The sequence below is a fragment of the Camelus bactrianus genome, chromosome 5 (genome assembly GCF_048773025.1).
Source record: "Camelus bactrianus isolate YW-2024 breed Bactrian camel chromosome 5, ASM4877302v1, whole genome shotgun sequence".
NCBI classification, from domain to species: Eukaryota; Metazoa; Chordata; class Mammalia; order Artiodactyla; family Camelidae; genus Camelus; species Camelus bactrianus.
Genome location: NC_133543.1, coordinates 43,781,361 through 43,807,339, shown reverse-complemented (window position 1 = coordinate 43,807,339; position 25,979 = coordinate 43,781,361). Strand labels below are relative to the sequence as shown.

The window sequence follows — 25,979 nt, the reverse complement described above, 5'->3', positions numbered from 1 at the left end:
AATTTAGAAAAGCACAAAGAAAAGCAGGATATCACACATTAAAAACAAATCACCATAATCCTTTCACTCATAGGGATCATATTTTATTTGTACTCATCCCAGTAGTTAATATAATGCCATATTAAGCAAACTGTAATGTCTGCTTAATACACGCCCCATTAGTAAAGAAATCATTTGCCCATACCATACTTAGACAACATATTATAAAACCTATTCAATATTGGCTTGATGGGAAGAAAGGAAGCAAACCCATTTATATCAGAAAATGATTCTAAAGTTTACTCCTTGAACACTTTAGCTTTTTATTGCAGGAACTGACCTTTCTCAGCAAGATGTCCATTGCCCAAATTGTGTACTCCCTGCCAAGGAGCGAAGTCAGATGACTGCTACACTTCTCACCATCTAAGTTCCCCATCTCTGTTTGTATTTCCATGAAAAGGGTTCATAGTACCCTAAGTCACTAGGACTCTAAGATCTTTGCAATTCGTGACAGCAGCCCACCAGGGAAAGCCACTGTAGAACAAAAATAGTCTTAGGATTAGGGAAGAAAGTGTTGTTTGCAGTGCTCTTGCTGCTGTGTGTGCTACCTCCAGTGATGTGGCATGAATAGATTTAGATATAAATTGAAGGCTTTGCAGACTAAGTGCCCTCATCAAATAGTGTTTATTGGGGGTTATGGCTGAGGTACTGTTTTCTTAGAAACCAGATAGAGCAGGAAATTTGATTGAGAGTAGAAATATTAACACAAATAAACATATTAAACTTTCATGCAATTTCTTCTTAACCTAATAGCCTTAAAACCATATGCTTAGTGCTTGGAGTAGAAGAAATCTATATTTAGAGAGAAAATTTCAGTTTGATTCAATTCCTCAATTATAATCCATTTTCCCCTCAAATTTTCTAAAATCCACATGAGAGATATGCAAGGATTAATGTGATTTCCAACTTCTTCTCTTTATCTGCCTACTGATACAGGTCAAACCAAGAATAAGTTACAAATGAGGAAATATTTTCCACCTCTTACCACACACACACCAAAAAAAAAAAAAAAAAGAAAGAAAGAAAGAAAAGAAAACCCACACAAATAGCTACTCTGTTCTGTATTTATAGCACACTAATAAATCTCTGGAAATGGAAGCTGAAAACTAGAAAGGTCTGGGTTAAAATGAAGTTCAATCTCAGAAAGTGTGAAGATTAGAAATTTTGGACAATGGGGCAGACTGCTCTCTAGGAAACTTCTCTGAGATGCAGCAGAGGAGGCAGAAACGGGCTTGAAAGCAGAGGTTTCTAAGTAGGAAGACATGGAGGTGAGAACGGACTGGGTGGAAATTTTGGGGCAGGCTTCTAAAGAGGCTTTCTGTGGGAGCTTATAAAGTCAGTGCAGATGGCAAATGATCTTTGATCATTTTCCAGGTTGTACTGTTGACTGTGTAAAGAAAATAAAATATCTAATGCTTTCTTTAGGGAAACACAAAATTCTGCACAAATTCTGCAGGCCCAAATATATAATCTGCAAAGATTAGAAAGTAATAAAGTATGAGGAGGCAAACTTGACCTCCTCTTTATTTTAGCCATCTGACTTCAATTATAATGTATATGGAAACTATCCAGACCTTGTGGTTTAGAAATCCAACAGTCGGAAACTATGATACATTTTAATGCCTGTGAGAAAGCTCTGATTAGTTGAAGACACAAACTGCAGATTCCTTTTTTAGCTGCTAAATTCAGACTGGACTTAATTGTCTCCACTGGGTTTATCTTAACTCTATAAATTGGTGATCTTTCTTTATGAAAGAAAACAGTATAACAATAAAAACTAAAAGGAGACTGTCTCATATCCCATTGTAATGAGTTGAAAAGCTTGAGGTCAGCAAGGTTTAAAAAAAAAGTGCTTATTGATGTTAAAATATGAGGGAATGTTGAACAGAGGAAAAAGATAAAGAAAAGCAGATATTTCATTAAAAAGTAGGAAATCAATTCAAAATTAAGTTTGTTCCTGCCTTTGATTCACTAGCAAATATTTTTAAATGCAGACTTACTATATTTCCCAATTATCCTGTAACTGTACATTGCATATATTCCATATATTCTTCTGAGCTTGAGAGTAGGGATTAATTTTAGATTTGGTTTCTGCCACTTCTCTAATGTGTGTTCTATTTATATTTATGTAACATTTCTATAGCTACTATTTTGCATGTATAATAGTCACTCACGTACTGATGGTACATGCCATATGCAATCAGAAGGTTAAATATATGGAAAGTAACTAGCATCACCCCTGCAAAAAAAAATTACATGGAAAATAGTCTACTTATTGAAGCCTAAAAAGTATAATATATGTCAGAGAATATCTTCAAGTGAAGTTAGAAGTGGAGAAATTTTTTATGGTTATATTACCTCTATTTATACTGAAATTATCTCCCTGGCTAGTGCATGCATTTAATTGAGGGGAAGGGATCACTTACAATGTGTGTCCCTGCCTCTATATGTGGTTGTATATGTTCTTCCTTGGAATGCCCATCCTTTCTTCTCTCAGCCGATCTGAATACTGGCATGTGGTAAACACTCAGATTATGGCTCAAAAGAGATGTCAGGTATCCTCTGAAGACTATCTCTTGTCTTACCAACCCTACAAAATATTTCCTGACTTCCTATGGACTACAATGACCTCTCCTTTTTCTGAACTTTTGTAGCACTTACAATGTATACAAATTTTATATCATTCAATGTTTTTCAAAAATGGGCTTATATTTCCTTTGCTTATATATATGTATCTTGTCTCTCTTACTAGTTTATATGTCATTTGAGGGTAGATATTACGTCTTCTACATCTCTGAAGCACTATTGTACATAGCTCAGTGCCTTGAAAGTATAATAGTTATGAGTGTTAAATACATTCACTTAGTGATTGCTGGATTGTATTGCTCTGGTATAATCCAAGGAGTTTGGCATTTAAAAATACTTGAATACTTGTTTTACTTTAAACTTAATGGTCAGTGGAAATTAAATTTTTTAAATCTTTTTTAATAAAATGTTAGGCAAGTGGTTCTGCATTTTAAAGAAGAACTGTTTGATAGTGTTATAGACGAATGCTTTAAGGAAATGCCCTTGTTGTTCTGGTATCTGAAAACATTGTCTAATAATTATCTAATTGAAGCTCTGTGGTGAAAGTTTTGAAATAATCATACACTTTTTCTTCCTCTTAAGTTCTTCAAAGCAGAATAGTTTTTGCCTTTTATGTGAAGAAAGTAGCTTAAAATTTAGTTTAAAAATGTCTGGTACTTTTTTGATAGCTTCCCCATAATTAGGATTCAGTTTCATTTCAGAAGACTTTTTGTATAGCTTGAAACTGCTTTTCAGTTCATGACAAGGTCTTCTGAATAAACTTACATGTCTTAAGCATTTTAGACATGTGAATACCTAAATGTTTTTGCCAAGTGCTGTGCTCAGATTTTAACACTTCCTTTTTACATAGTAACCAGCGTTGGCTGTGGATAGGTTTGAATAAAAGGAGCCCTGATCTACAAGGATCCTGGCAATGGAGTGATCATACACCAGTAAGTGTAATCTTCCTCGTTCGGGGTAAGATGGAAAGAGTATTTGTTTCAGTAACAAATGAGTGTTTTGTTAATGAATACAGCCATGCAACCATTAAAATTATGTAGATGCATCTTTATTGAAGTGGAAATAGATTCACATATATGAAGTGGCGGGGGAAACATGTTACTAATCTCATTTTTATCACAAAAAATAAATAACCATATGTATAGCCTTTCCATATATAGTCTAAAAAACATAATATATAGATGTGTAAATATAGTTGTAATTTTGGGGTAGTACAAGTGATTTTTTTTCTTTTTCTTTGTATATTTTTCCTTTTTTTCATAATGAGAAACCTTTATTATCTAAAAATATGAGTTTTGTAAAAAAGAAAATAACTTTATTGGGGGAAACAATTTGTGGGAACCTTAAATATTATTTCAAATGTTTACACTATCCTAAGGAGAGGTTTTAGGTAACATTTAGAGGAGCAAATTATTCTCAAAATGTTAAATATTTGCTCCACATTATCATTGTGTCAAATCATCGTATATTCTTTCTAAATGTAAAATTCCTTGGCTTCATTTTCAAATTTGAGCACATCCATCTGAGAATAGTTAATTGAATAACTCACATTTCAACACATGCAAAAAAAAAAAAAAAAAGATATTTTGCAAGTTCCTGATACTTTGTAACTCCAGTTGTGAACTTAATACATGATAACGTCCATTTCTGAAACTGTAGCTTCCTTTGTTTGGAAACTGATGACATTATGACATTTTCTAAGTCCTCTCATGATTTAGGATCCTGACATAAAAAAAGAAATGAAAAAGTTTTCATCCCTTGGCATATGAACAAGCTTGAGTTATTAAAGCTGCCTAAATTACATCTAAATTGCAAATATTTATGCATCAGTCTTAAATTCTCAAGCCTCTCTTGTCTTTTAAGGTGTCTACTATTATCATGGCAAATGAGTTTCAGCAGGACTATGATATCAGAGACTGTGCTGCTGTCAAGGTCAGTACAATGGTAGAAAATCTGCATATTTAAAAAGTAAATCTGGCAGTGTGTGCAGTCAGGCAACAGATCCACAAGTGCCTTTTGCCTGTGGCACATGATTTTAGGTGCGATGGGAGGTTAGAAGCACACCCATGGGCCAGCCCTCAAGCAACCTAACTTACACTTAATTTGAGAAGATAAAATTCATATTCAAGAAAGATGGCTCTTATTACTATGCAGTAATAAGCTCCAAATGAGTGGGCTGAGGAGTGCTAATGAAACTCAGAAGAGGAAATGATTCGTGTGGCCTGTTTTCAGAAAGAGGTGGGACTTGAATTGGACCTTTAAGGATGGATAGTTCGTCCAGTTACAATAGGGAAAGGCTTTCTAATGGGGGGATGGTATAAGGAGGTGGCATACAAGAAAGTGGCAGTGGAAGGGAGACCCAGAGGCAGTGGGGGGACTGGAAGACAGATGAAGAAATTTTAACTGGTGCTGTGGTTGAAAACAAAGCTGGAAAATTAGAATGATGCCAGGTTAAGGAGTTTGTACATTTTTGGGTAGACAACAGTGCATTAGTTTAAGGTTCTTGACGTGAGCTAAGGAGGGTATGAGAAGATTCATCTTGAAACAGATGTCAGGATGCAATGGATAGGACCAGAAGACATAAAAGACCAGTTAGGCGTCTTCCTTTGCAGACTTTCTTTGTTTATTTGTTCCATAAGTAATGTGTCCAAGTAGTCTGTGATTCTGGGGAGTGCAACAACGATAAGGTATAAAACAGTCGTTGTCTTCACAGAACTTACAAACTAGTAGGAGGTAAAGACAAGTAAATAAGTAATTACAAGGGCTATGCAGACAAAGTATAAGTTTTATGCAAGAAAAAGAATGTTGTGAGAGAGTAATAATGATAGTGATGGTGGTGATGATGGTAGCAGTGGACACTGTTGACCTGTGAGCCAGGCACAGTACTAGGCTTGTCACATGTAATATCTCATTAAATACTTAAGCAACCTTGTGAGGCAGATACTGTTACTATATCCATCTCATGAGGAAGAAACATGAGTTCTGAGTAGCTTACATGGTTACAGAACTGAAATATAAACCCAGTATCTGAGTCTACTCTGCTGTATGGCATTGGTGAAAACAGTCAGAAGAGGTACTTGTCTATGGAGAAACTAGTAGTAAATTTTAGTTTAGACATTTTGAATACAAGCTAGCTGTAAGAAATATCTTGTAGAAAGTTGAAATCAAGAGACTAGAGTTAAAGGGAAAATGCACATTAAAAAAAAAAAAAGTGCAAAGGGCCACAAAGTGGGTTTGGGGTAATTGCCAACAACATAAAATGTAAGACAACAAAGAAGGAGGACACATCTAGATAGTGTCTTTGCAATGTGAGCCCAAGAAAGAGATTCAAGAAGGTGATTGACCAGAAATGTTACAGGAAGTTTGAGACAAAGAACTGAGAAGTCCATTGGAAAGCATTATTTTCAATGTAATGATTTTAGTAAAACACTACAGTAGCATGCCATTCTTACAGAATTCCCAGTTTAACACATGAAAGGGTGAAAACTTCAGAGAAGCTTGTGAAGTTTTCAGAAGTATTCCATAGTGCAATTCACTATGTTCTGTGTAAGTTGAATCCCTATGTAGGAAGAAATTGGAAATTTTATCCAAAAAACTAAATGAAAGAGGCACTGACCAGCCTGCGTCAGGAGCACGGCCAGCTAGGGCAGTGTCTGGAGGGCGAATCTTACTTCCCCTGCCACATCACCCACCAGAATCTTGGCCTTGATAGAAAACAGTCCGACAAGTGATGGCTACTTCTCCCAGGTCGTGCTCTCCCCTTCCTTTTCTCCCCTGCTCGCTGGCTGGAATTTGTAGAGAGCCATCCTGGACCAGATGGAGGAGGGAAGTGTCCCAGAAACACAACACAGCACCACAGAAGGAGCCTGGGGCCCTGATGTGAGTCTTTTATGTCACTTTTCCACAGATCTGCTGTAATCACAGCCTGGTGTTTGGAAACCACTGAACCAAATATTCTTTTCTAGCTTGATCTTTCCAAAATTTAAAGGTGCAATATTCTACAATTTCAAATCAACAAAAATAGAAAAAAAAAACCCAGTAATTTGCATTTTGGACACAAACATAACCCTATGATATATTTCTTTTATCTGCCCCTTTGAAGCCTAGTGCATAGCTATTACTGACTGCTTAAACACTGCATTCATTCATTCATTCATTCATATGTTTACTCATAAGCAAGTATGTTAGGTGCTAGAGCTAATGTAGAGTTAAAGACCATAGATAGGGCTTACAGTTTAGAGTTTTATAAGGCTGCATCATCTTGGAAATATTCTGCAATTCTCTTCCTCCTTTAGGCGGTTCATAGGGCATGGCGAAGAAGCTGGTATTTCTATGATGACAGAGAATTTATTTATTTAAGGCCTTTTGCTTGTGATACAAAACTTGAATGGATATGCCAGATTCCAAAAGGTAAGTAGTAGTTATTCATTTTCACGATCTTCTCATGTGAACATTGTAAATCCTGAGCCAAAAGTAGCTCTAAGAACATCTTAGTCTATAATTATAATTTTAAAAAGCCTTTGGCAATGTGGTTAAGATATTAAGCTCCATCCTGGCTGACTCCTACTCCTAGTAGAGGGCTGGCTTATTGAAATTAAATGCTACCTTCCTCTTTTATCATGAAAGAATTTGTACAGAAGATAACGTTTAAGGCTAATTTAGGGAGATTAGATCTTGGAATGAAAGATTATTTCAGTTGAAAGGAGAGATGAAGCAGAGGGAATCATTTTAATTTTTATTTTGTTGGAAAATGAAGGACAAAATGAAGACAAGCTTGGGAAGAATGAAGCAAAAGTCAAGAAATAAAAATTTGACAAGTCCCTGTAAAATTTAGAAACAATTTTCAGTGAGCTCAAAAATTGCTAATAGTTTATCTCATTCAAATTCAGGAAATCAGTTAGCTTGCTGGAAGAGCCTTTGATGACAAAAAAGAAGGAAAGGAGAATAAATAGATATTAATTTCCTTAGCTTTTTAGTGGAAAATGTCAAGGATATATTAGGGGAAATGCTAAGACGATTTTAATCCCGAATTTTTTAAAGTAGATATTGTATATGTTAAATTAATAAGTGGTAAATGCACAGGAAGTTCCAAAATAAATTTCTAAGTGAGTATAAACAGATCACTGAAACCTTGTACATACATACATATTTGTATTTCATGTAAAAAAAACATGCATTTTGCTTTTCTCACTAATTTAAAGAATGTTAAAGGTTAGATAATAGCTTCCCCCCAATACACAAATGAACAGAAGTCGTTGACAAGATTACAAACAGGAAACTATGTCTGTTTTTTAACTGACTTGCAGTATTATTAATGCAAATTATCTAATACAGAGGACTGACTTGGAGAGAAAGCAAAGATGCTGGATAGGTGGGCAGTCCTCTGAGGAGGGTCCTCCCACGCACTAGGCCCTGATACAGCAGCAAAGTTAAGAACAGCTATTTTACCCTGAAATTTCTAAAATTCACCAAAGTATGTCTTTGACTTGAAAGCAGTGTGACCTACGACTGGAGTGGAAAGGTAGAGGAAAGCAGCTGGCATCCTGAGAGCTCACTGTGCCAAGTGCTCCCATAGGGGTGATCTTAAGTGATCCTTGCACTGACTTTGCGAGTTAGGTAGGAGAGTTTCATTTCTATAGAATAGAAAGTTGAGGTTCAGGGAGTCAAGCAACTGATCCAAAGTACCACAGCAGCAGGGTCTGAGGGCATCAGGACACTGACTCACCCAACTTCAGAGTCGATAATTCTTTGTACAGTACATATTTCCTGTTTCATCGAGGAATCCTGGGTTCATTTTATTATTTCCCTCCCAGTTTTGTGTCTCAGCTTCTCAAAATTTTCAGTACTGGATCATGGTACACTTTTTCCCAAGGATATCTTGGGAGACAGTAAACTCTACCAACCTGGTTTATTCAAATTGCATTAGATGGAGACATGATTCCTGAATAACCTCATCCTACAATGATGACTATCTTGGTGCATAGTCCTTGATGCTTCTGTGTAATGTATACCATACATTCATTTACTTATTTGTACTTCCTAATTATTAGCTGCATTTTATCCATCTAGTCTTCCTTTGTGACATCCATGATATAAAGTAGGAAACTGCTAGTAATACTTTATTAATACGTAACAAATCTGCCTTTCTGATTGCCACAAAAGGAACTTTAGCATAGGCCCCACAAAATTCAAAATGAAGTATTCATAACGTGAAAGGAGATGGTTCAGCCAGAAATGGACAAGCCTCAGCAATATTGCAAGGCCTCTTGAATTAGATGGAAGGCACTTAATTATACTATGGCCATGATCTGTAATGAATACTAAACTTAAGCCACTTGCTTTCTTACACAGGTCGTACTCCAAAAATACCAGACTGGTACAATCCAGGTGAGTTAAAAAAACTGAAATTTATCCAAAGCCGCTTTTACTTTTTCAACGATGTATTTAGTTAATGATTTAAGCCCGGGCCTAAGTCCCAGCTTCTTGTTATCATGTCTTCACATGAGATGAAGTACCTCCAAGCAGGGAAGGTGATTGGCTGGTGTGGGATGAGGCTATGAGGCTGGGTTTATCCTTCTCTGTGAGTATATGAGGGTAGTGGAGTCATTCACTGGCTCAAGAATCCTTGGATTGTTCTAGGCCAGGCCTGCCCTGGCCAAAGAGAGCCAGGAATCTAAGTGGATGGCTATTTACAAATAGTTTTGAACATGAGTCCATGCTGAGAGGGCACAGTTTGGTTTGTGCAGTCATAACTCTGCTATTTTTCTTCTTCAGAGCGTGCTGGAATTCATGGACCTCCAGTTGTCATAGAAGGGAGTGAATATTGGTTTGTTGCTGATCCCCACTTAAACTATGAAGAAGCCGTCCTGTACTGTGCTAGCAATCACAGCTCTCTGGCTACTTTAACATCTTTTGCAGGACTGAAAGCCATCAAAAACAAAATAGCAAATGTAATTTAAAAGTATTTAATTTTTCTTTATTTTTATATTTATTCTATTAAAAAAAATTTCAACAGTCTATAAAAGTTAAGTGTTCCTCTCAAGGAAAATGTACCTAACAATATCTAAATTCGTCACTTCATGTTAGAAAAGTTAAATAGGATTGCTTAATGTTTTAAAATATTCAAGATTAATTATAAATGTCAGTTGGTGATGTGGGGGTTATAGCTCAGTGGTAGAGTGCATGCCTAGCATACACAAGGTCCTGGGGTCAGTTCCCAGTACAGCCATTAAAAAATAAATAAACCTAATTACCTAACCCCCCCAAAAAATGAATGTCAATTGATAAGATAAGCATCAATAGATAATATAAATTATTCTAATTCCTTGTCACATTTTTTACTAAGAGTTAACTTTATAGTTAGCTTGAGTTTCTATTTCTAATAATAGCTAACTTTGCAAAATAGTTTTTCAGAGGAAAATAATTTATGTATTTTAAAATTTATAATTACTTGCAGTAGGATGCTATATGTCCAATTAATATATGCCCATAATTACAGTGACCATATTTTCTGTGTGCACAATAGGGCCTGGGAATATACAAAGAGTTTTCAAAGTACTTTTTTGGTGAAAAGATCTGGTTTGTGTACTTTAGAGACCAAAGTGATGGAACATCTGGAAATGTTAATGATTTGTGATTATGATGGGCCAGGGTATTTAAATCAAAACTTCCCTAGAAAACCCAGCACTTGTAAGGATGGGTGTTTAGTTGGTTTTTTTGTTTGTTTGTTTTGTTTTTGTGTTGTTTTTTTTTTCCAGATATCTGGTGATGAGCAGAAGTGGTGGATGAGAACTACTGAGCAGCCAATAGATCCTTTTATATAGTATGTGACATCCTTGATGCTGCCTTTGTGAAATTATCATTTAAGAGAAGTAGTCTCAAGGCCCCTTTTACTAAATAGATTATTATTTATAATTAATTTTGAACATTAATTCATAAAATACCTAAGCTAGAGAAACCAAATCCTTTTGCATATGAGCATCAAGGAAAAAGTAGTGTAAAATAATGGCATAACATTAAATTTTGAATTAAAATTACTTACAGTAAAAACCAGAATGGAACATGTCACTGTATTATGAGCTGTCACATCTCTCATTTCCTTTCAGCTCACGACATCCATGGCGTCATTTTCCTATAACACTTGGGGAGGAATGCTTTTACATGTCTGCCAAGTCTTGGTTTAGCGGTAAGGTTAATTACAAATCCTTCATGTTGATTATGTAATATGTGAACTTCAAGTTCAGTTACTAGCTTAATCTTGTTTTCCTTTTGATTATATGTTTGGTAGCTTCATCTTATTCTGATTTATTGCTAATGGCAGTAGCTCAAATTCCAAATGCAAATAAAGATGCTTTTCACTGTGAATATTTTGATTTCCTTTATCCTAAAGCAGTTACTTAAAAAATAAACTTACCACATTCATAACTGGGAAGGATAAAGACAAATTTGCAAAGATGACAAGGCAGCAGTTCTAAGGTGTAGTTTAGATCCCCTTCCCCGCCATTAGCCTTCTTCAACTCTGTTTCCTCCATCCAGGAACTGTGGTAATAACTGCGGTTGTTATACCAAATATGTGAGGTTTTGTAGGTAATATTGGTATGCTACAACCTACTGATATGAATAACAATCCAAGACGAAAATGGCTGGGGAAGAAAAGGAGTATATTTTTACCATTTTGAAAGATTGACTTAAAGAGACTTTCTTTACTACTGGATTGTTTTTCAAATGTGCTGAATGGAAAATTCTCACCACAGTAATCCTGCTTTTCGTTTCTCAGACTTAAATAAACCAGCAGACTGTAGTATCAAGTTGCCCTTCATCTGTGAAAAATATAATGTATCTTCATTAGAGAAATATAGCCCAGATCCTGCAGCTAAAATACAGTGCTCTGGGGATTGGATTACTTTTCAGAATAAGGTAAAAAGAGAATTGCTACATTGTGCAAATGATTATTGCTTTCGTGATGATTGTATGGCTGTGGCAGAGTGGTATCCCACAAAATAACTTCAGTCCCATAGACTCTGTGTATTTCAGTATCCCACCTGATTATAGACATTTTCAGAAACCAGGTTAACTCTCAAGTTAGTCATGCCTACAGGTCTTTCAGAGTATTGTGTTCCTATTCTGTTGCTACTAACACTTAAATTGCTGAAGTTGATCTTTCAATGAATAGTAAGACATTGAATAGCCAGGACTATCTCTATGACATGTAGGAAACTGACTTAATTTCTGGCTGATAAATTTTTTCTCTTAAGGAAAACATCTAAGCAGCATTTACCAATGAAATTAGACCTGTGTTTCCCATACTTTTTGGGGCTATACACATATGCTAACAAAATGCTAATCATTGACCTTGCTTCCAAAGCGGGGTTTATGATTAGATAGGTTTGGGAAATTCTGCATTCTATATTTGCCTCCTTGAGATGCATAATTTATATTGGTATATGTATCTCTTAGGAAGTGCATTTGACTACTGAACAAAGAGATTGCTACAGTGTGCTAAAACATTTATTCTGTCATATGAAAGAAGTTTGAAGATAAGCAGTCTGGGGTTGGTATGGAAGCTCTGTGAAGTCTCCAAAATGAGGCTGCTTTTGTCTTTCTACTCTGTCATCCTTAACTAAGGGCGTCCAAGCTCAAGTTCAGGGTGTTCTCTCTAGAGTCTTTTCTAGAAGCCACTCAGTAACATATCTCTTTGGCCACCCCAGTCTGTAAGGAGTTTGGAAAAAAAAAAAAAGTTTTGTACAGTGTTTCAAGGAATGCAATTTGGGACATACTGTTCCACACTAACATGATCATAATATCAAAAGAAAGAAAGAAAGAGAGAAAGAGAGGGAAGGAGGGAGGAAGGAAGGAAGGAAGGAAGGAAGGAAGGAAGGAAGGAAGGAAGGAAAGGAGGAAGGAAGGAAAAGAGAGAGAGATGTGTCTGACAGCTGGAAGTATAATAAAGTCAAAACATTAGAGATACATTTTGACTTTTTAAAGTTAAGATAATCTTTTTTCCCCCTAAGTTATTAAGTCTAGATTAATTTACATAGTTGATGTAAATTTGTGGGGTTTGGGGGGTTTTGTTTGTTTTTATTAGAGTATAGTTGACTGAAAGTATTATATTAGTTTTAGGTTTAAAACACAGTGATCTGATATTTCTATAGATTACACATCATACAAATTATTATAAAATTATTGACTATCTTCCCTGTGCTGTGCATTATATCCCTGTTACTTATTTATTTTATAAGTGGTAGTTTGTACCTCTTAACCCCCTTTACCCCATTTGAATTAGAGATTTCCTGCCAAGAAACAGGGGATGATTTCTTTAAAAATGTGTTTTTTATATAAGGAGGTAGTGGTGAAGAGTACATATTTCAAATCAGATGGAGCAGAGTCTAAATGCTGACCATTACCATTCTATGGCTATTTTACTCACGGGTAAAGTTACTTAATGTCCCTCTGCTTCAGTTTTGCCATTTGTTGTGAGAATTAAATGAGATAATAGTGTACAAAGTGTTTAGCACAAGAAAGCACTCAAAAAACAGGAGATTTTTTTAAAAATAGTTTAAAGACTGTTCTGCTGTTGTTCACATCAAGAGTGTAGATCTGCATTCTTATAGTACTACTTTGTAAGTTTCTGTACTCACAAACAGAAAATTAACAGCCCTCTAAAAGATGAGGCATTTACTTCCTTTGTGAGCTTTCCTGGGTTTGGAATCTTATGCTTCATACGTGTTCTCTGTTTGCAGTGTTTTCTAAAGGTCAAACCCAAGTCTGTCACCTTTTCTGAAGCCAGTGATATTTGTCACACCTATGGTGGCACCCTTCCTTCAGTGTTGAGCCAGCGAGAACAAGGTAGCAGAATTGTTTGTAAACATGTTTTGTTCTGATCTGGTGGCCAAGTTCATGTTGGGAGGCTGTGGGGAATTAACATATAAAAATCATCTGATTAAGTTACTTTTTTACAGAGTAGGTGAAAGGCTATCTTGGTAGTTAGATAAGCAAGAGTGTATGTAAAAAGAGCATTTTTAGTATATCTTTCATTTGAATAAGTCAAATGCTTTTTTAAAAAAAAATTCTTTCTGACAGATTTTATTACATCCTTGTTTCCGGATATGGAAGCCACTTTTTGGATTGGTTTGCGCTGGACTGCCTATGAAAAGATAAACAAGTGGATGGATAACAGAGAGCTGACATACAGTAACTTTCACCCATTATTGATTGGTCGAAGGCTAAGAATACCAATAAGTGTAAGTTTTTCTTTCATCAATAAACTATGTAGCTCTATGAAATACCTGAGCCTTCCACACATTATATGATTAAGAGCAAGGGCCTATTCTATGAGTCCGTTTATATGAAACATCCAAATAGGCAAATCTATAAAGATAGAAAGTAGATCAGTGGTTGCCAGAGGCTAAGGAGGATGGAAGGCTTGGGGGTGATGGCTAGAATTTTTCTGTGGGGTTTCTTTTGGGGTGGTGAAAATGTTCTGAAATTGTTTGGGGGTGATGGTTGCACGACTCTATGAATGTACTAAAAACTATGGAATATATCTTTTAAATGAGTAAGTGATACCATGTATGAATTATATCAATAAAGCTGTCAAAGGAAGAGCAACTACAGGAGCTTCCCCAGCCTTCATGTAGATGCCCTGGGTTTCATTGTAGCATCAGATTCCATAGCACTTATTTCAGAACCATGTAAAGCCATCAAGTAATGAGTTGCAGATAAAAGCTAATATGGAATGCTTTACTTTATCATCTTAGAATTTGGAGGTATCAGCCTCTGTCTCCTGAGGTAAAAAGTACAAAATTTGTGATTAGTGATCACTTTTCCCTAAGAGTTAGATATAAAGAAGCTATAGAAGGGAAGAAGTCATTATATTAACAATAGTTATCCTATACCTCGATATTGCTGCCCACTGCTTCTGTCTTCCCTATTTGCTGGATACAAACCCCGTTTTGCACAAAAGACAAAGATTAAGAAATTAACTGTAAAGCTGAATTCCAAAAGTACATCCTAGACAATAATCAACTGATGTTTCTGATGCATTGTAACTTTGCTCAAGGTTGACGGTGACAAAGGGAAATCTGAAACATGTATCATAATGAACAAAGTAAATGTCAAAATAATGCTTGGTTATTGTAGAAAATTTAGAAATTATAGAAGAGTAAATAAAATTTTTAAGAATATCAACCCTTATCCCACTTATACTTAGGCTAGTAGGTTTTCAACTTTTAACTATGACCCATAATAAGAAATACATTTAAATCACCATTCAGCACATAGATGTAAATATAATATTGAATTGAAACAAAAGTTTCAGGAAACAGTACTTACCCTTAGAGCTTATATTTCTTTCTATTCTGTTCTAGTCTGGTCTAGTCTCTAGACAACCTATTCTCCATATCAGATTCTATTCTGTTCTATTTCATTATCACAAATAAGAGTCAAGATCCACTGAACTGATTTCATGACCTACTAAATGAGTCTCAAACCATATTTGAATCCTGATCTAGGAAACCACAATGAGTATTTCAGCATTTTTCTTTTAGGGCTTTTCTATACGTTGTCTTCTTCATATAGATAAGATCATAGTATGTATACTATTGTGTCTACTTTTCTCACTTTGTATTATAAGTAGTTTCTTATGTCATTAAAAGATGTACTTGATAAGCATTTTGATGGTTGCACAACATTTCTTGGTAGATGCGCCATCATTTACCTAAACAGTGCTAGGTATTGAGGTTGTTTCCAGTTTTGCATAATCCTAAATAGTGCTACAATTAACATCTTTGTGTACAATCTTTGTTTGTATTTCAGGTTACCTCCTCAAGGTAGATTTAGGAAGTAATATAGCCAGATCAAAAGATATGAGTAGTTATTAAACTCCAGTTACCAAATTGCTTCCCAGAAAGTTTTATGAGTTTATCTTTTTGTCAGCAATATGTTGTGATTACTCTTCTATTCATACCAGTATATTGATAATTTCTGACATTTATTGAGCAGCTAATATGTGTCAGGCACTCTGCTAATGCATCACATGCATCATTTCATTTAACCCGAGCAATAGATGTGAGACAGTCTGTGACTCCTCTCTTGTCTTAATGCGGAGACAAACAGAGTCATGTACCTTGGCAGAGATCACGCAGCCTACGTGTGCAGAGTCAGATTTAAATCCAAGTCCGAGAGTCTGCAGACCTTCTCAGCTTCTCTGCTATAGTGTTCTCGGTGCATTGCCTTCTAAAAATTATCACTAATTCAGCAGTTTAAATGATTTCGTATTTTCATTTATATTGTTCTGATTTCTAATGAAAACAGACTTCTGTAAATTCAGTAATAGTTTGAATTTCATCAGGTGTTTATTCTTTAACGATTTATCCATTAAAGCCTTCATGTATTTCTTACTGATTTTATGACTATGTAAATATTAAATGTGCTGAACTTGAGTGTCTTCCATTTATTGCAAATATTTCTGTAGGCTTTCTTTCTTTAGATCTGAATGCCAAAAATATTAGAGAGGCGAAGTTTTATTTTTTTTGCATATGTTCAAGTCTGTTTATTTCCTTTTTTTTCCTCTGTTGCTTTTAGGCTACAGAATCCCTCACGTAAATGTTATTTAAATATATGCCTTTATTTCCTTCATTTTGTTTTATAGCTTTCCTGGTTTTTTTTTTCTGACAACATGATACATCCATGGTATCTGGTATATGTTGTCAATGGATACTTAATCCTTTTCCCTAATCTTGGCCAATTGTCTAGCATTATTCGTTGCATATACTTCTATTTGTTAAAAGCAATATAGAGTGCCACCTTTATCATACACAAAATGTGTGTGTGTGTTATACTCTTGTATAACTACTACACTGATCTAAATACTGTAACGTTGTCATATTTCAAAAGAAATAATTGGATTAATTATCCTTTACTTGTATGCCTTTTAACAAATTTTTTTTTTGCTACTTTTTTCCATTCTTCAAGGCAAACTAGAATTATTTAGTGAATTTCCAACCTAAACAATTAAATAGAAAACTTGTGGTGAAAATTTGACAACATTTGGGGGAGAACTGACATCTTTTTATTTATCTTCCAATTCAAGAATATTGTATATCTATTTATTCAAGTCTTCCTTTAGATCCCTAAACTCTAGAGTCAGATGGTCTGGGTTTGAATTCCATTCAGCCATTTAGTATGCCTTTGGAAGTTCACTTAACTTTTCTTAAGCCTCGATTTTTCATCTGTAAGTGAAGTTTTAATAGTTTTTTTCTTATTGCCATTGAGAATCGCAGCTTTTTCTTGATTTTCTTACTGATATGTAGGAAACATATTATTCGGGGATTTTTATATATTTATTCCACAGACATCCACCTTACTAAAAGCTCTTATTACTTCTCAGAGTTTTTCACTAGAGTTTCTTGGGTTTTCTGATTAGATAATCATAATTTGCAAATAACAGTTAATGCCTCATTGGATACGATAAGACTTTCAGAACCATGGTAAATACCAAGAGTAATAAACAACATCTTAGACTTGATCTAGACTTTAACAGGACTGCCTGCAGTCTTTCATTATTATATTTGATCTGGGCTTTTTGTTTAAGATATACCATTCTGTAACTAGCTTATTTAGAATTTTTATTCAGGAATAAGAGGTGGATTTTCCAAAACTTGTTTTCAACATCTATTGAAACTGTCATGTTTCTTCATTAGGCCTATTGATATGTGGCATCATACATTAATGGATGTTATATTAAACCATTTTTATCTTCTTGTCATAAAATCTAGTTGCTCAGAGTGGATTGTTATTTTATTATTCTACTGAATTAGATCTGTTAGAATTTTATTTGGAAATGTTTTCATCTCTGTTCATAGTTAATTTTTTATGCCATATTGTCAGATTTTTTTTTCTGATCATGTCAGCTTTATAAGATGAACTGAGGAGTTTTCTGCCTTTGTGTTTTGAAATTATGACTCAGCCTGGGAAATTATCTTTCCTTGAAAGTTTGAAGGAGCTATGTACAAAACTATGTGATATTAGAACCCTTTTCAGAGATCATTCTTTAGTAATAAACAGATTTGGTGCAGTAGTTGAGGGCTAAACTCTAGAGTCAGACTGCTGGGTTTGAATTCCATTCAGCCATTCAGTATGCCTTTGGAAGTTCTCTTAACTTTTCTTAAGCCTCGATGTTTCATCTGTAAGTTCTGATACTGTTATACCTACAATGCAGTGTGAGTGTTACATAGGATAATTCACTTAAAGCTTTTAGCACAGTCCCTGACACATAGTTTTTTAAAATGAGGTTTTAGTATTATTAATTTTCAATTTCCTCCAAAGTTACTGGTACGTTTTGGTGTTTTTAGTTCTTCTTATAATAATTATGCAAATTTGTATTTTTCAAGAACATTGTCTATTTTATTTAGATTTTCAATTGTGTATGCTATTAGTCTTTTAAAATCACTATATCTTATTTTGATTGTTTTTACTTTTTCTAATGTAGATTTTTTTCCAGCCAAAAGAATTTAATTGACGTTTATAGAATGCTCCACTGAACAGCAGAATATCCATTCTTTTCAAATGCACATGGAACATTCACCAAGATAAACCACATACTGAATCAAAAAACAAACTTCAAAATTTTTTAAAAATTGAAATCATACAGAGTGTACTTTCTGACCTTAATAGATGGGAATATACAATATTCACAAAACTATTAACCACTTTGACCTAATTGTCATTTATAGAAAACCACGTCCAGTAAAAGCAGAACAGGCTTTCTTTCCAAGGTGTACAGTACACTCACCAAGTAAAACAAACTGAGCCATAAAAACATCTCAATGAATTTCCAAACTTGAAATCCTATGGAGTATATTTTCTTGGTCACAAAATAATTAAATTAGAAATCAATAAAAATTAGATATTTAGCTGGTTCATATGGTAGTTCTATTCTTAATTTTTTGCTTATATAGATTTTTACAAAAACTAGTGTATGTTACTGTGTTTCTCCTCCCTCTTGTCCACCCTCTGCTCTTACTGCTTTTCTATCCTGTTTTTCCTGGAGTTATATTTTCCTGATTTTCTAATCTCATATTGAATTCTTAGTTCATCTTTCCTTTAAAAATCAGAATGCATTTAATAATACATGTTTGCCTTCACATAAAATTTTACTCATATCTCTTGTAATATTTCTCATATTATTCCTTCCTGTAATTATTTCATTTTTAGTTTAATGTTTATTGAATAGTATGTGAGTATGTGATTTTTAAAAAATCTATAGCTCCTGGGATAAGCTAATTTTTCTTGTTTTTCTAAGTATGATATGTTCAAACATAGAGAAGATTATAGGGACAATATACTTTGGATAAATTTTCATGTCTAGTATTATTGATTTGTGGTCAGAGAATGAAATCTAGGTAGACACTTTTCTTTATGGATGTTTTTATAGTGTCTAGTATAGGATCAAAACTTTAAGGTAAGTTCTCTATTATGTGGTACATCATTTGTCATTATAAAGTTTATAAACATCTAATAAGTTGAACTGATAGTCATTACTTTGTTGCTTACTTGCAATGTCAAGAATGAGAGCAGAGTGCTAAATTTTACTGTAATTGTATTTTCATCTTATTTCTAACAGTTTTTCTTTACCTATTTTGAAGATATATTTATCAATATTGCCACTATTTGCTTTTATAATTTCTAAGGTTAATTGCCCTTTTCCCATGTTTTAAAAGTTTAACGGGATTTTCTTAGTAATTTCATGGTCAGGTCCTTAATGGATTTATTTTTTATAGGAGGAAAACCCCAATTTGGAATATAAAGTTTTCTTGCTGGGATCTTCAGACTGTTGGTTTCATGATTGCTTGTACATATTTGCCTTTTTTAGATTTTTGATGAAGAGTCATCCTACCACTGTGCTGTCATGCTCAACCTCCAAAGGTCACCTTTTACAGGGACATGGAATTTTACTTCCTGCAGTGAGCACCATACTGTGTCTCTCTGTCAGAAATATTCAGGTATAGATTATTATTTAGATAACTATGGTACTTTATGCTGTTAGGTATGTACAGTACTTTTTCACAAAAAAAAATCTTATAAATGAATTAATATTAATTTATAATCATATAGCTTCCTTAAAATTTCAGCATGGCAAATCCACATTGGCTCAGTGGGTCAGATTAGCTCAAATGGAATGTGATTTTTTTTTCAAGATCATTGCCATACTTAATTAAATGTCAAAATTAAGCATCTAATGGAATTTGTTAATAGGAGTTGTCTAATGATAGTTAAGTTATGGTTGCATTTTGTTCTCCCTTCTCTTCTGGCATTTTTCAGATTTTACTTTCTATCATGAGGAAAGGAGGAGAAAAACAATGGTTTTGACTGAGTTCAGTATAACCATTCATGGTTAATTTTAGCACTAAAAAAAAGAATATGAAGCTTTATAAATGGATCACTGTCTATGCCTTCCTATAATCCCAGAAAAAGTAAAATGTGCACTTAAAAATAAAAATCATCTATATTTTCAAAAAGATATTTTTAAGAGGTATTAAGTTGTTTTCATTGATCACAGTAAGTTTTTAACAAATGATTTAAAAAAAACCTTTGTCATGTCATGAGAACCTCAATAATACAGGTGCTTCTGAAGAAATTTTTGCTCAATTAATTTTTGCTCATTTGTCTCATACTTTTTAGTAACTGTCTTATTGAGAAGTACTGTAAAGCAGTAATTGAAATATACCCTCTTATGGGTGGTTTTGTACATTTTTTCATGGGAGCTCTCCCAGGTGAAAACTTGTAAGGGAACACCTAACACCTCTTGTTGAAGCAGTTCAAACAAAGGAGATATTTGACACCAGTCTGAAGTGGCAATCTTATTGCAAGCTACTTTTATATATAGCCTTTCTTCTTCCTAAATCAGTGCAACTAAAACAGAATTTTGTTTTAATTTTAGAAAACAAATTTGTGGCTCACACATTCTACCCAAGGTATACGACAAGCACAGTTAGTTCTTCCACCCAAAGTCTAAAAGAAATGAATAGATAAATAATATCTAAAGGATGTTACTGGGAGGAGAAATTCAAAAAAATGTCCCATGACTTGCCAAGTGGGTGGTTTTTGTGTTTGTTTCTTTTTAATCCACAGAAATTGAAGGCAGACAGACCTTGCAGAATACTTCAGAAACTATAAAGTATCAAAATAATTTGTACAAAATCATCCTGAAGACTCTGACTTGGTCCGATGCTCTAAGGGAGTGTCAGAAGGAAAACATGCACCTGGTGAGCATCACGGACCCTTACCAGCAGGCGTTCCTGACCGTGCAGGCGGTGCTTCAGAACTCTTCTTTATGGATTGGACTGTCCAGTCATGACGTAAGTTTTCAGTCCCAGCTGCCAGGATTGGGTGATGGAATGTGACATTTTTTTTTTTATTGCACACGGCATCCCTCATGTCAGACTAAAAGAAACCTTGATTGGTGTTAATTAAAATCTGTCTAAAATTTTAGACCAGAAATCCTAAAATCTTACCCCAGTGAATAAATTTCGTGAGTTATTTAATTTTGGGGGGGGGCATCCATCTTTCTACTGTTGAAAGATCTGATGCTTTATTGTTCAGATTAAGAGAAGGTTCTAGTGGGCACACATAGCTGAGCCCTTCATTTTATTTACTCCAGTCAGAGACTGAGCTTTCATCAGGAGCTGCCGAGTCTCCTCAGCTGATGAAAAGAAGAGAGGAAGGGAAGAATTAAAAAATCAGATGGGGCTGTGTGACTGGAAGCCCTGTGGATATTGTTAAAGGGCTTTTTATCCCTTTCAGAATCAGCAGAGTGAAATTAAGCTGCTCTACAAAGGGATTAGCATAGTGTTTCACCACATCTCAAACCCTGATCCTGGATAGAGGTCTTGGGTACTTCTCATTCATCTCATAGCCCAGCAAAGAATGCTGGTCTCCTATTAGTTCCCAACATTGTAAATTACGTATGTATGTAGCACAAACAGGAATGTCTATGCTATGAAAGCTTTTGGCTATAATTAATAGTGAATCTTTATTATTAAAGATTTAAATTAAAATATTATTAAAATATTATTATTATTAAAAATAAAACTGTAGTATTCTTCCCAGCATTGTAGGCCATTTTTTGCCTCTTTTCTGAGCCTTCTCTGTAATTATTTGATGCTCTGCCCCCTGAGATGTTTTGAGGGGTACAATATAGGGCTGGTGTATAAACCTGCATACACTGCACACTGATAGAGGTGCCATTTACAAAGTTTATGATGTGAACTTTGTCCCCTGCATCTGTGCAGTGCATGACTGGTGAATTCCTAGTTAGATAAATGTCACCTAGACCAGTATTCCCAATCCACTCTCAGAGAGAAGGTAATCGCCAGAGTAGGAGAGACGAGTCCACTGCATTCTGAAGCAAACCTAAGTTATGCAGAGCTGAGGATAACCCTTGGTATACCAAGATGGTTTTAGGGCTGCAGGGACAAAATGTGGCTGAAGACAGTTTAGTCCTTTTGCTCTTTAACATATTCTGTGTAGCTCTTTTTTATGTATCTTCATAAGCTGCCTTAAATCTTTGGCACATGACAGGATATAAATAAATAAAACTTTACATTGAAAGCAATGGGAAAGATATTAAACATGGTAGTAACAGTATTAGATTTTGACTTGAGAAAAATTGTGCTGGGCAGAAGTTGGGGAAGGAAGTGAGCAGTCTAGATATAGAAGACCAGTTAGTTTCTTATAGACACTCACGCAGGAGGTGACGTTGGCCTGGACTGAGGCATGTGTACAGCGTCTGTGTTGCAGCAGTTCTGGGTTATAGAAAGTTCAGAGTGCGGCTGGGGTGGTGGGTCACTCAAGTACACAGAAGTGAAAGTATGTAGAAGAAGAGGAAGTCAAGAAGTCTTGGGAATGGGGCGAGTCATCCACGTGAACACAGACGTCCCTAAAGTCAGTGTTAATAAGACCAAGAGGACAGAGCAAGACATGGGGCATCTCCTTAGTGAATGTCAAGGAGGAGCAAGGGGGCCAAGTCCTCACTGAATGTCAGAGAGAAGCAAGGACTCTAGTAGGAATCTGTGGTGATAAGAAGGGCATAAACCTGAAAGGAAATGACTGCAGGAAATAAAAATACCCACTACCTCATTTTCATGGCCCTGTGGTATCTGAGACTAGAAAAACAAATAGCTTTCCCTTGTGGGTGCTGAAAGGAACTTACTCTGTTGGAAAAGACAGATTTTAATTAACGTCAATCAAGGTCTAGGATTTAGTAGAGAGATAGTTACAGTCTTAATAAAGAGATATACACAGGGAACTATATTCAATATCTTGTAATAACCTTTAATGAAAAAGAATATGAAAATGACTACATGTACATATATGCATGACTGGGACATTGTGCTGTACACCAGAAATTGACACATTGTAACTGACTGTACTTCAATAAAATAAAAAAAGAATAAAGAGATATAGTATTCAGTAAAGAGATGGAGAGAGTGGGCTAACTTGTCTAGAAGGAATAGAGGTTCCAAAGGCCCAGGGCCCTGGGTTAGTTGGGAGAGCAGCAAAAGGGAAGGAACCCAGGGTCATACTATGTACATGCAATGTCCCAGGCCCGAGGGCCATGCCTGAGGCCTCTTGGCTTAGAGGCCACAAGGTTACGACTGGAACTCTGGTGGAGAACAGTACAGAAATAAACAGTTGGTGGTGTTGAGGTTTGGCCACGTTTGCTATTTTTGGTTCACTAAGAGACTGTCTGTAGCCTTTGCCCAGTATTCTAAAAAAAAAAACCAAAAAACCACACACAACCCAGTGATGTGAAATTGCCTTGGGCCTCAGGAAAGCTTAGCTCAGTGGGTCAGCGTGTAAGGTCTGGTACTGTGGCAGCACCACAGGGACACTGAGACAGGCCTGGACTTTGCAGTGCATTCCCTGTACTTCTGTGCCTTCTCTGTAAAGCCTCTCTCTAACAGGTGGGTGGTCAGGCCCTTGTCAGGATGTAAAGATAAATGTTCATAGACCTCTAGCACACAACAGAATATAGTGAATGAGGAAGCTTCTCTTCAAAGACAAGAGTGAAAAGAGTGGTGTAAGATCCATGGGGCCTGAGAGTTTAAGAGGAAGGGAGCTGACATCTAGGTAGCTCTTCCTGGGTGCCACCTAGCCACTGGGTTCTGTGTGTACACCTTGCCCCGAAAGTTCCAGCCCTGTGAGGTAAAGTGTCACTTCCATTTAACAGATGAGGGGGGTGGAAACTTGGCGAAGTAATAGCACAATTAAAAGCTGATAAGTGACTGAGCCAGAATTCAAAACTAGATATGCTTCGCTCCAAAGCCCATGTTCTTTCCACTACTACATGTTGTCTCTCACTTAGTCAGTGCTTACAGGGTCCTCACTTCATTTTAGCTTGCTGATTTGCAACCACCAAGGGTTCCAGTTACGTGTGAGGCAGCAAAGCATAATGGTTCAGGCATGGACTCCAGGACCTGAGGGCTTGGATTAGAATCCCAGCACTGTGGTTTACAGGCTGTATGACTTTGTGCATGTTATATGGCTTCAGTTTCCTCATCGATAGAATGCATGTAATAATAGTACCTATCTCAGATGGTTGTTATGAGGATTATGTAAGTTAATATTTGCAGAGTACTTAAAACAGTGCCTGACACCTAGTAAGAGCTATGTAAATGTGTGTTAAATATAAGATAAAATTAAAAGTCTTTAGGGTCAAAATCATACAATAAGAATAACATGAAGTATTACCACTTAAAATGTATTTCTGCTCCTTACAGGATGAACTCAACTTTGGTTGGTCAGATGGGAAACGTCTTCAGTTTAATCGCTGGGCTGAAAATAATGAGCAACTTGAAGACTGTGTAGTATTGGACACTGATGGATTCTGGAAAACATCTGATTGTGATGATGATCAGCCAGGCGCTATTTGCTATTATTCAGGAAGTACGCTAATTTCAAATATTTTAATTCTTAAATTGCTATCAGTCTCATGAGTAGTGGAATTTGGAGAGATGGTCTTGTAAAATTTGGTTTTAAAATTACAAAGCAATGATAATCATTTCCTTTTTACAACAAAATTTGTTGCAAAAATTTGTATCCAAGGAGAATTATCATATATTAAGTATTTTGTCATTCATTTGTTAATTTAAACATATTTTATCTATTTTTGTCAACTGATGATAATAATTGACCTTTGGCTCATTTTGCATACATTTTGTGTTTATATTCTTATGGAAAACTTACATTTGTGGGAATTCTTCTATAATTCTTATCATCAACAACTAACATTTCTATTATGAGTCATTGTTAAGGTTCATTTGGTTGCAAGTAATGGTAATTAGCTCAGGCTAGCTTAAGCTAAAGGGGAAATTTAGATCCTCAAAAATGGGGACAGAGCTGAGCCCCCTGAGGAGAGGAAATCAGGCCAGAGATAGCGTCCTCTACCTCTCCTCTCCGTTTCCCTGTGGAGCTGCACTCTTCCCTTTACACACTTTCTGCTTCTCTCTGCACGAGGCAAAACATGGTGACTTTCAATTATAGCCATATCTGGAGGTGAGTTGACCGTCTTTGAGTTACACTTTCCAGATTTGTAGAGAGAATCTGATGGAGTCAGCTTGAGTCAAGTATGCAATCTCTAGCCTAGTCAGAGGAAAGTGGTTTCACAGCTACTTCCAGGGGCTCACATCGGTAGGTTTGTGGTTAGAAAGAAGACTGCTTCAGAGACAAAGGGTGTTGTTAGCTGGGAGAAATACTGAAAGGCCTTTACCACATACGGAATCAGTCTGATTGGCTTTGAGTGAAGAATATCTCTATTTGCATCTTTTTTGAATATATGGCCTTTTCATAAAATAGGGAAAAAAAACAAATTCAGATTTTCTAGATGTCAGATTTTAAATTATTTCTGTCTGCTTTGGTTAAAGCAATAACTTATTTAGAACATCAATTATTTCATAAAATGTTCCTTTAAAGTTAGAGAAGATATCAGTAACCAGAAACTTGAAGGTGAATTCTCACAGTTGTGCTTAGGTGCCTGTCATTATGTTAGCGTAGTTTCTCTGAAGTGGCCCCTTGTATTTGAATGTTGGCGATGCAGGGAGATAAACTGCACTTAACCTAATAACACCTCATTTTTTACGTTCTTCCTCTCATTCCTCATCAGGGGAAAGAAAATACTAAATAATTTCCTTCCTACAGAAAGCTAGTTAAGAGGTGGTGTTTTATTTGAGCATAAACAGGACAAGTATCACCAGGCTATTATTTCTTGGCTTCCTGACTATTTCCTACAAATCAAGTCTAACTGTGATGAACAGGATTTAACATTTATATCTGAAATTAGAATTCTTACCATTAAT

The 25,979-nt window shown here is 35.5% G+C and overlaps 1 protein-coding gene across 4 annotated transcripts in view; it reads left to right on the top strand.

The window, feature by feature from the left end:
* The window catches only part of LOC105081940 (CD302 antigen), a 103,634-nt gene that overhangs the window by 32,893 nt on the left and 44,762 nt on the right, over window positions 1-25,979 (top strand). For all 4 annotated transcript variants that reach the window (XR_006720526.2, XM_010971363.3, XM_074363764.1 and 1 more), the window contains exons 14-26: window positions 3,476-3,557; window positions 4,489-4,557; window positions 6,921-7,035; window positions 8,977-9,012; window positions 9,400-9,575; window positions 10,383-10,447; window positions 10,731-10,810; window positions 11,402-11,541; window positions 13,365-13,470; window positions 13,705-13,865; window positions 19,496-19,625; window positions 20,755-20,981; window positions 24,405-24,570. Coding sequence is in view for 3 of the 4 variants with exons in the window: in XM_010971363.3 (XP_010969665.2) it covers window positions 3,476-3,557; window positions 4,489-4,557; window positions 6,921-7,035; window positions 8,977-9,012; window positions 9,400-9,575; window positions 10,383-10,447; window positions 10,731-10,810; window positions 11,402-11,541; window positions 13,365-13,470; window positions 13,705-13,865; window positions 19,496-19,625; window positions 20,755-20,981; window positions 24,405-24,570 (1,553 nt within the window). In the remaining variant the exon portion in view is untranslated. The remainder of the gene's footprint in view (window positions 1-3,475; window positions 3,558-4,488; window positions 4,558-6,920; window positions 7,036-8,976; window positions 9,013-9,399; window positions 9,576-10,382; window positions 10,448-10,730; window positions 10,811-11,401; window positions 11,542-13,364; window positions 13,471-13,704; window positions 13,866-19,495; window positions 19,626-20,754; window positions 20,982-24,404; window positions 24,571-25,979) is intronic.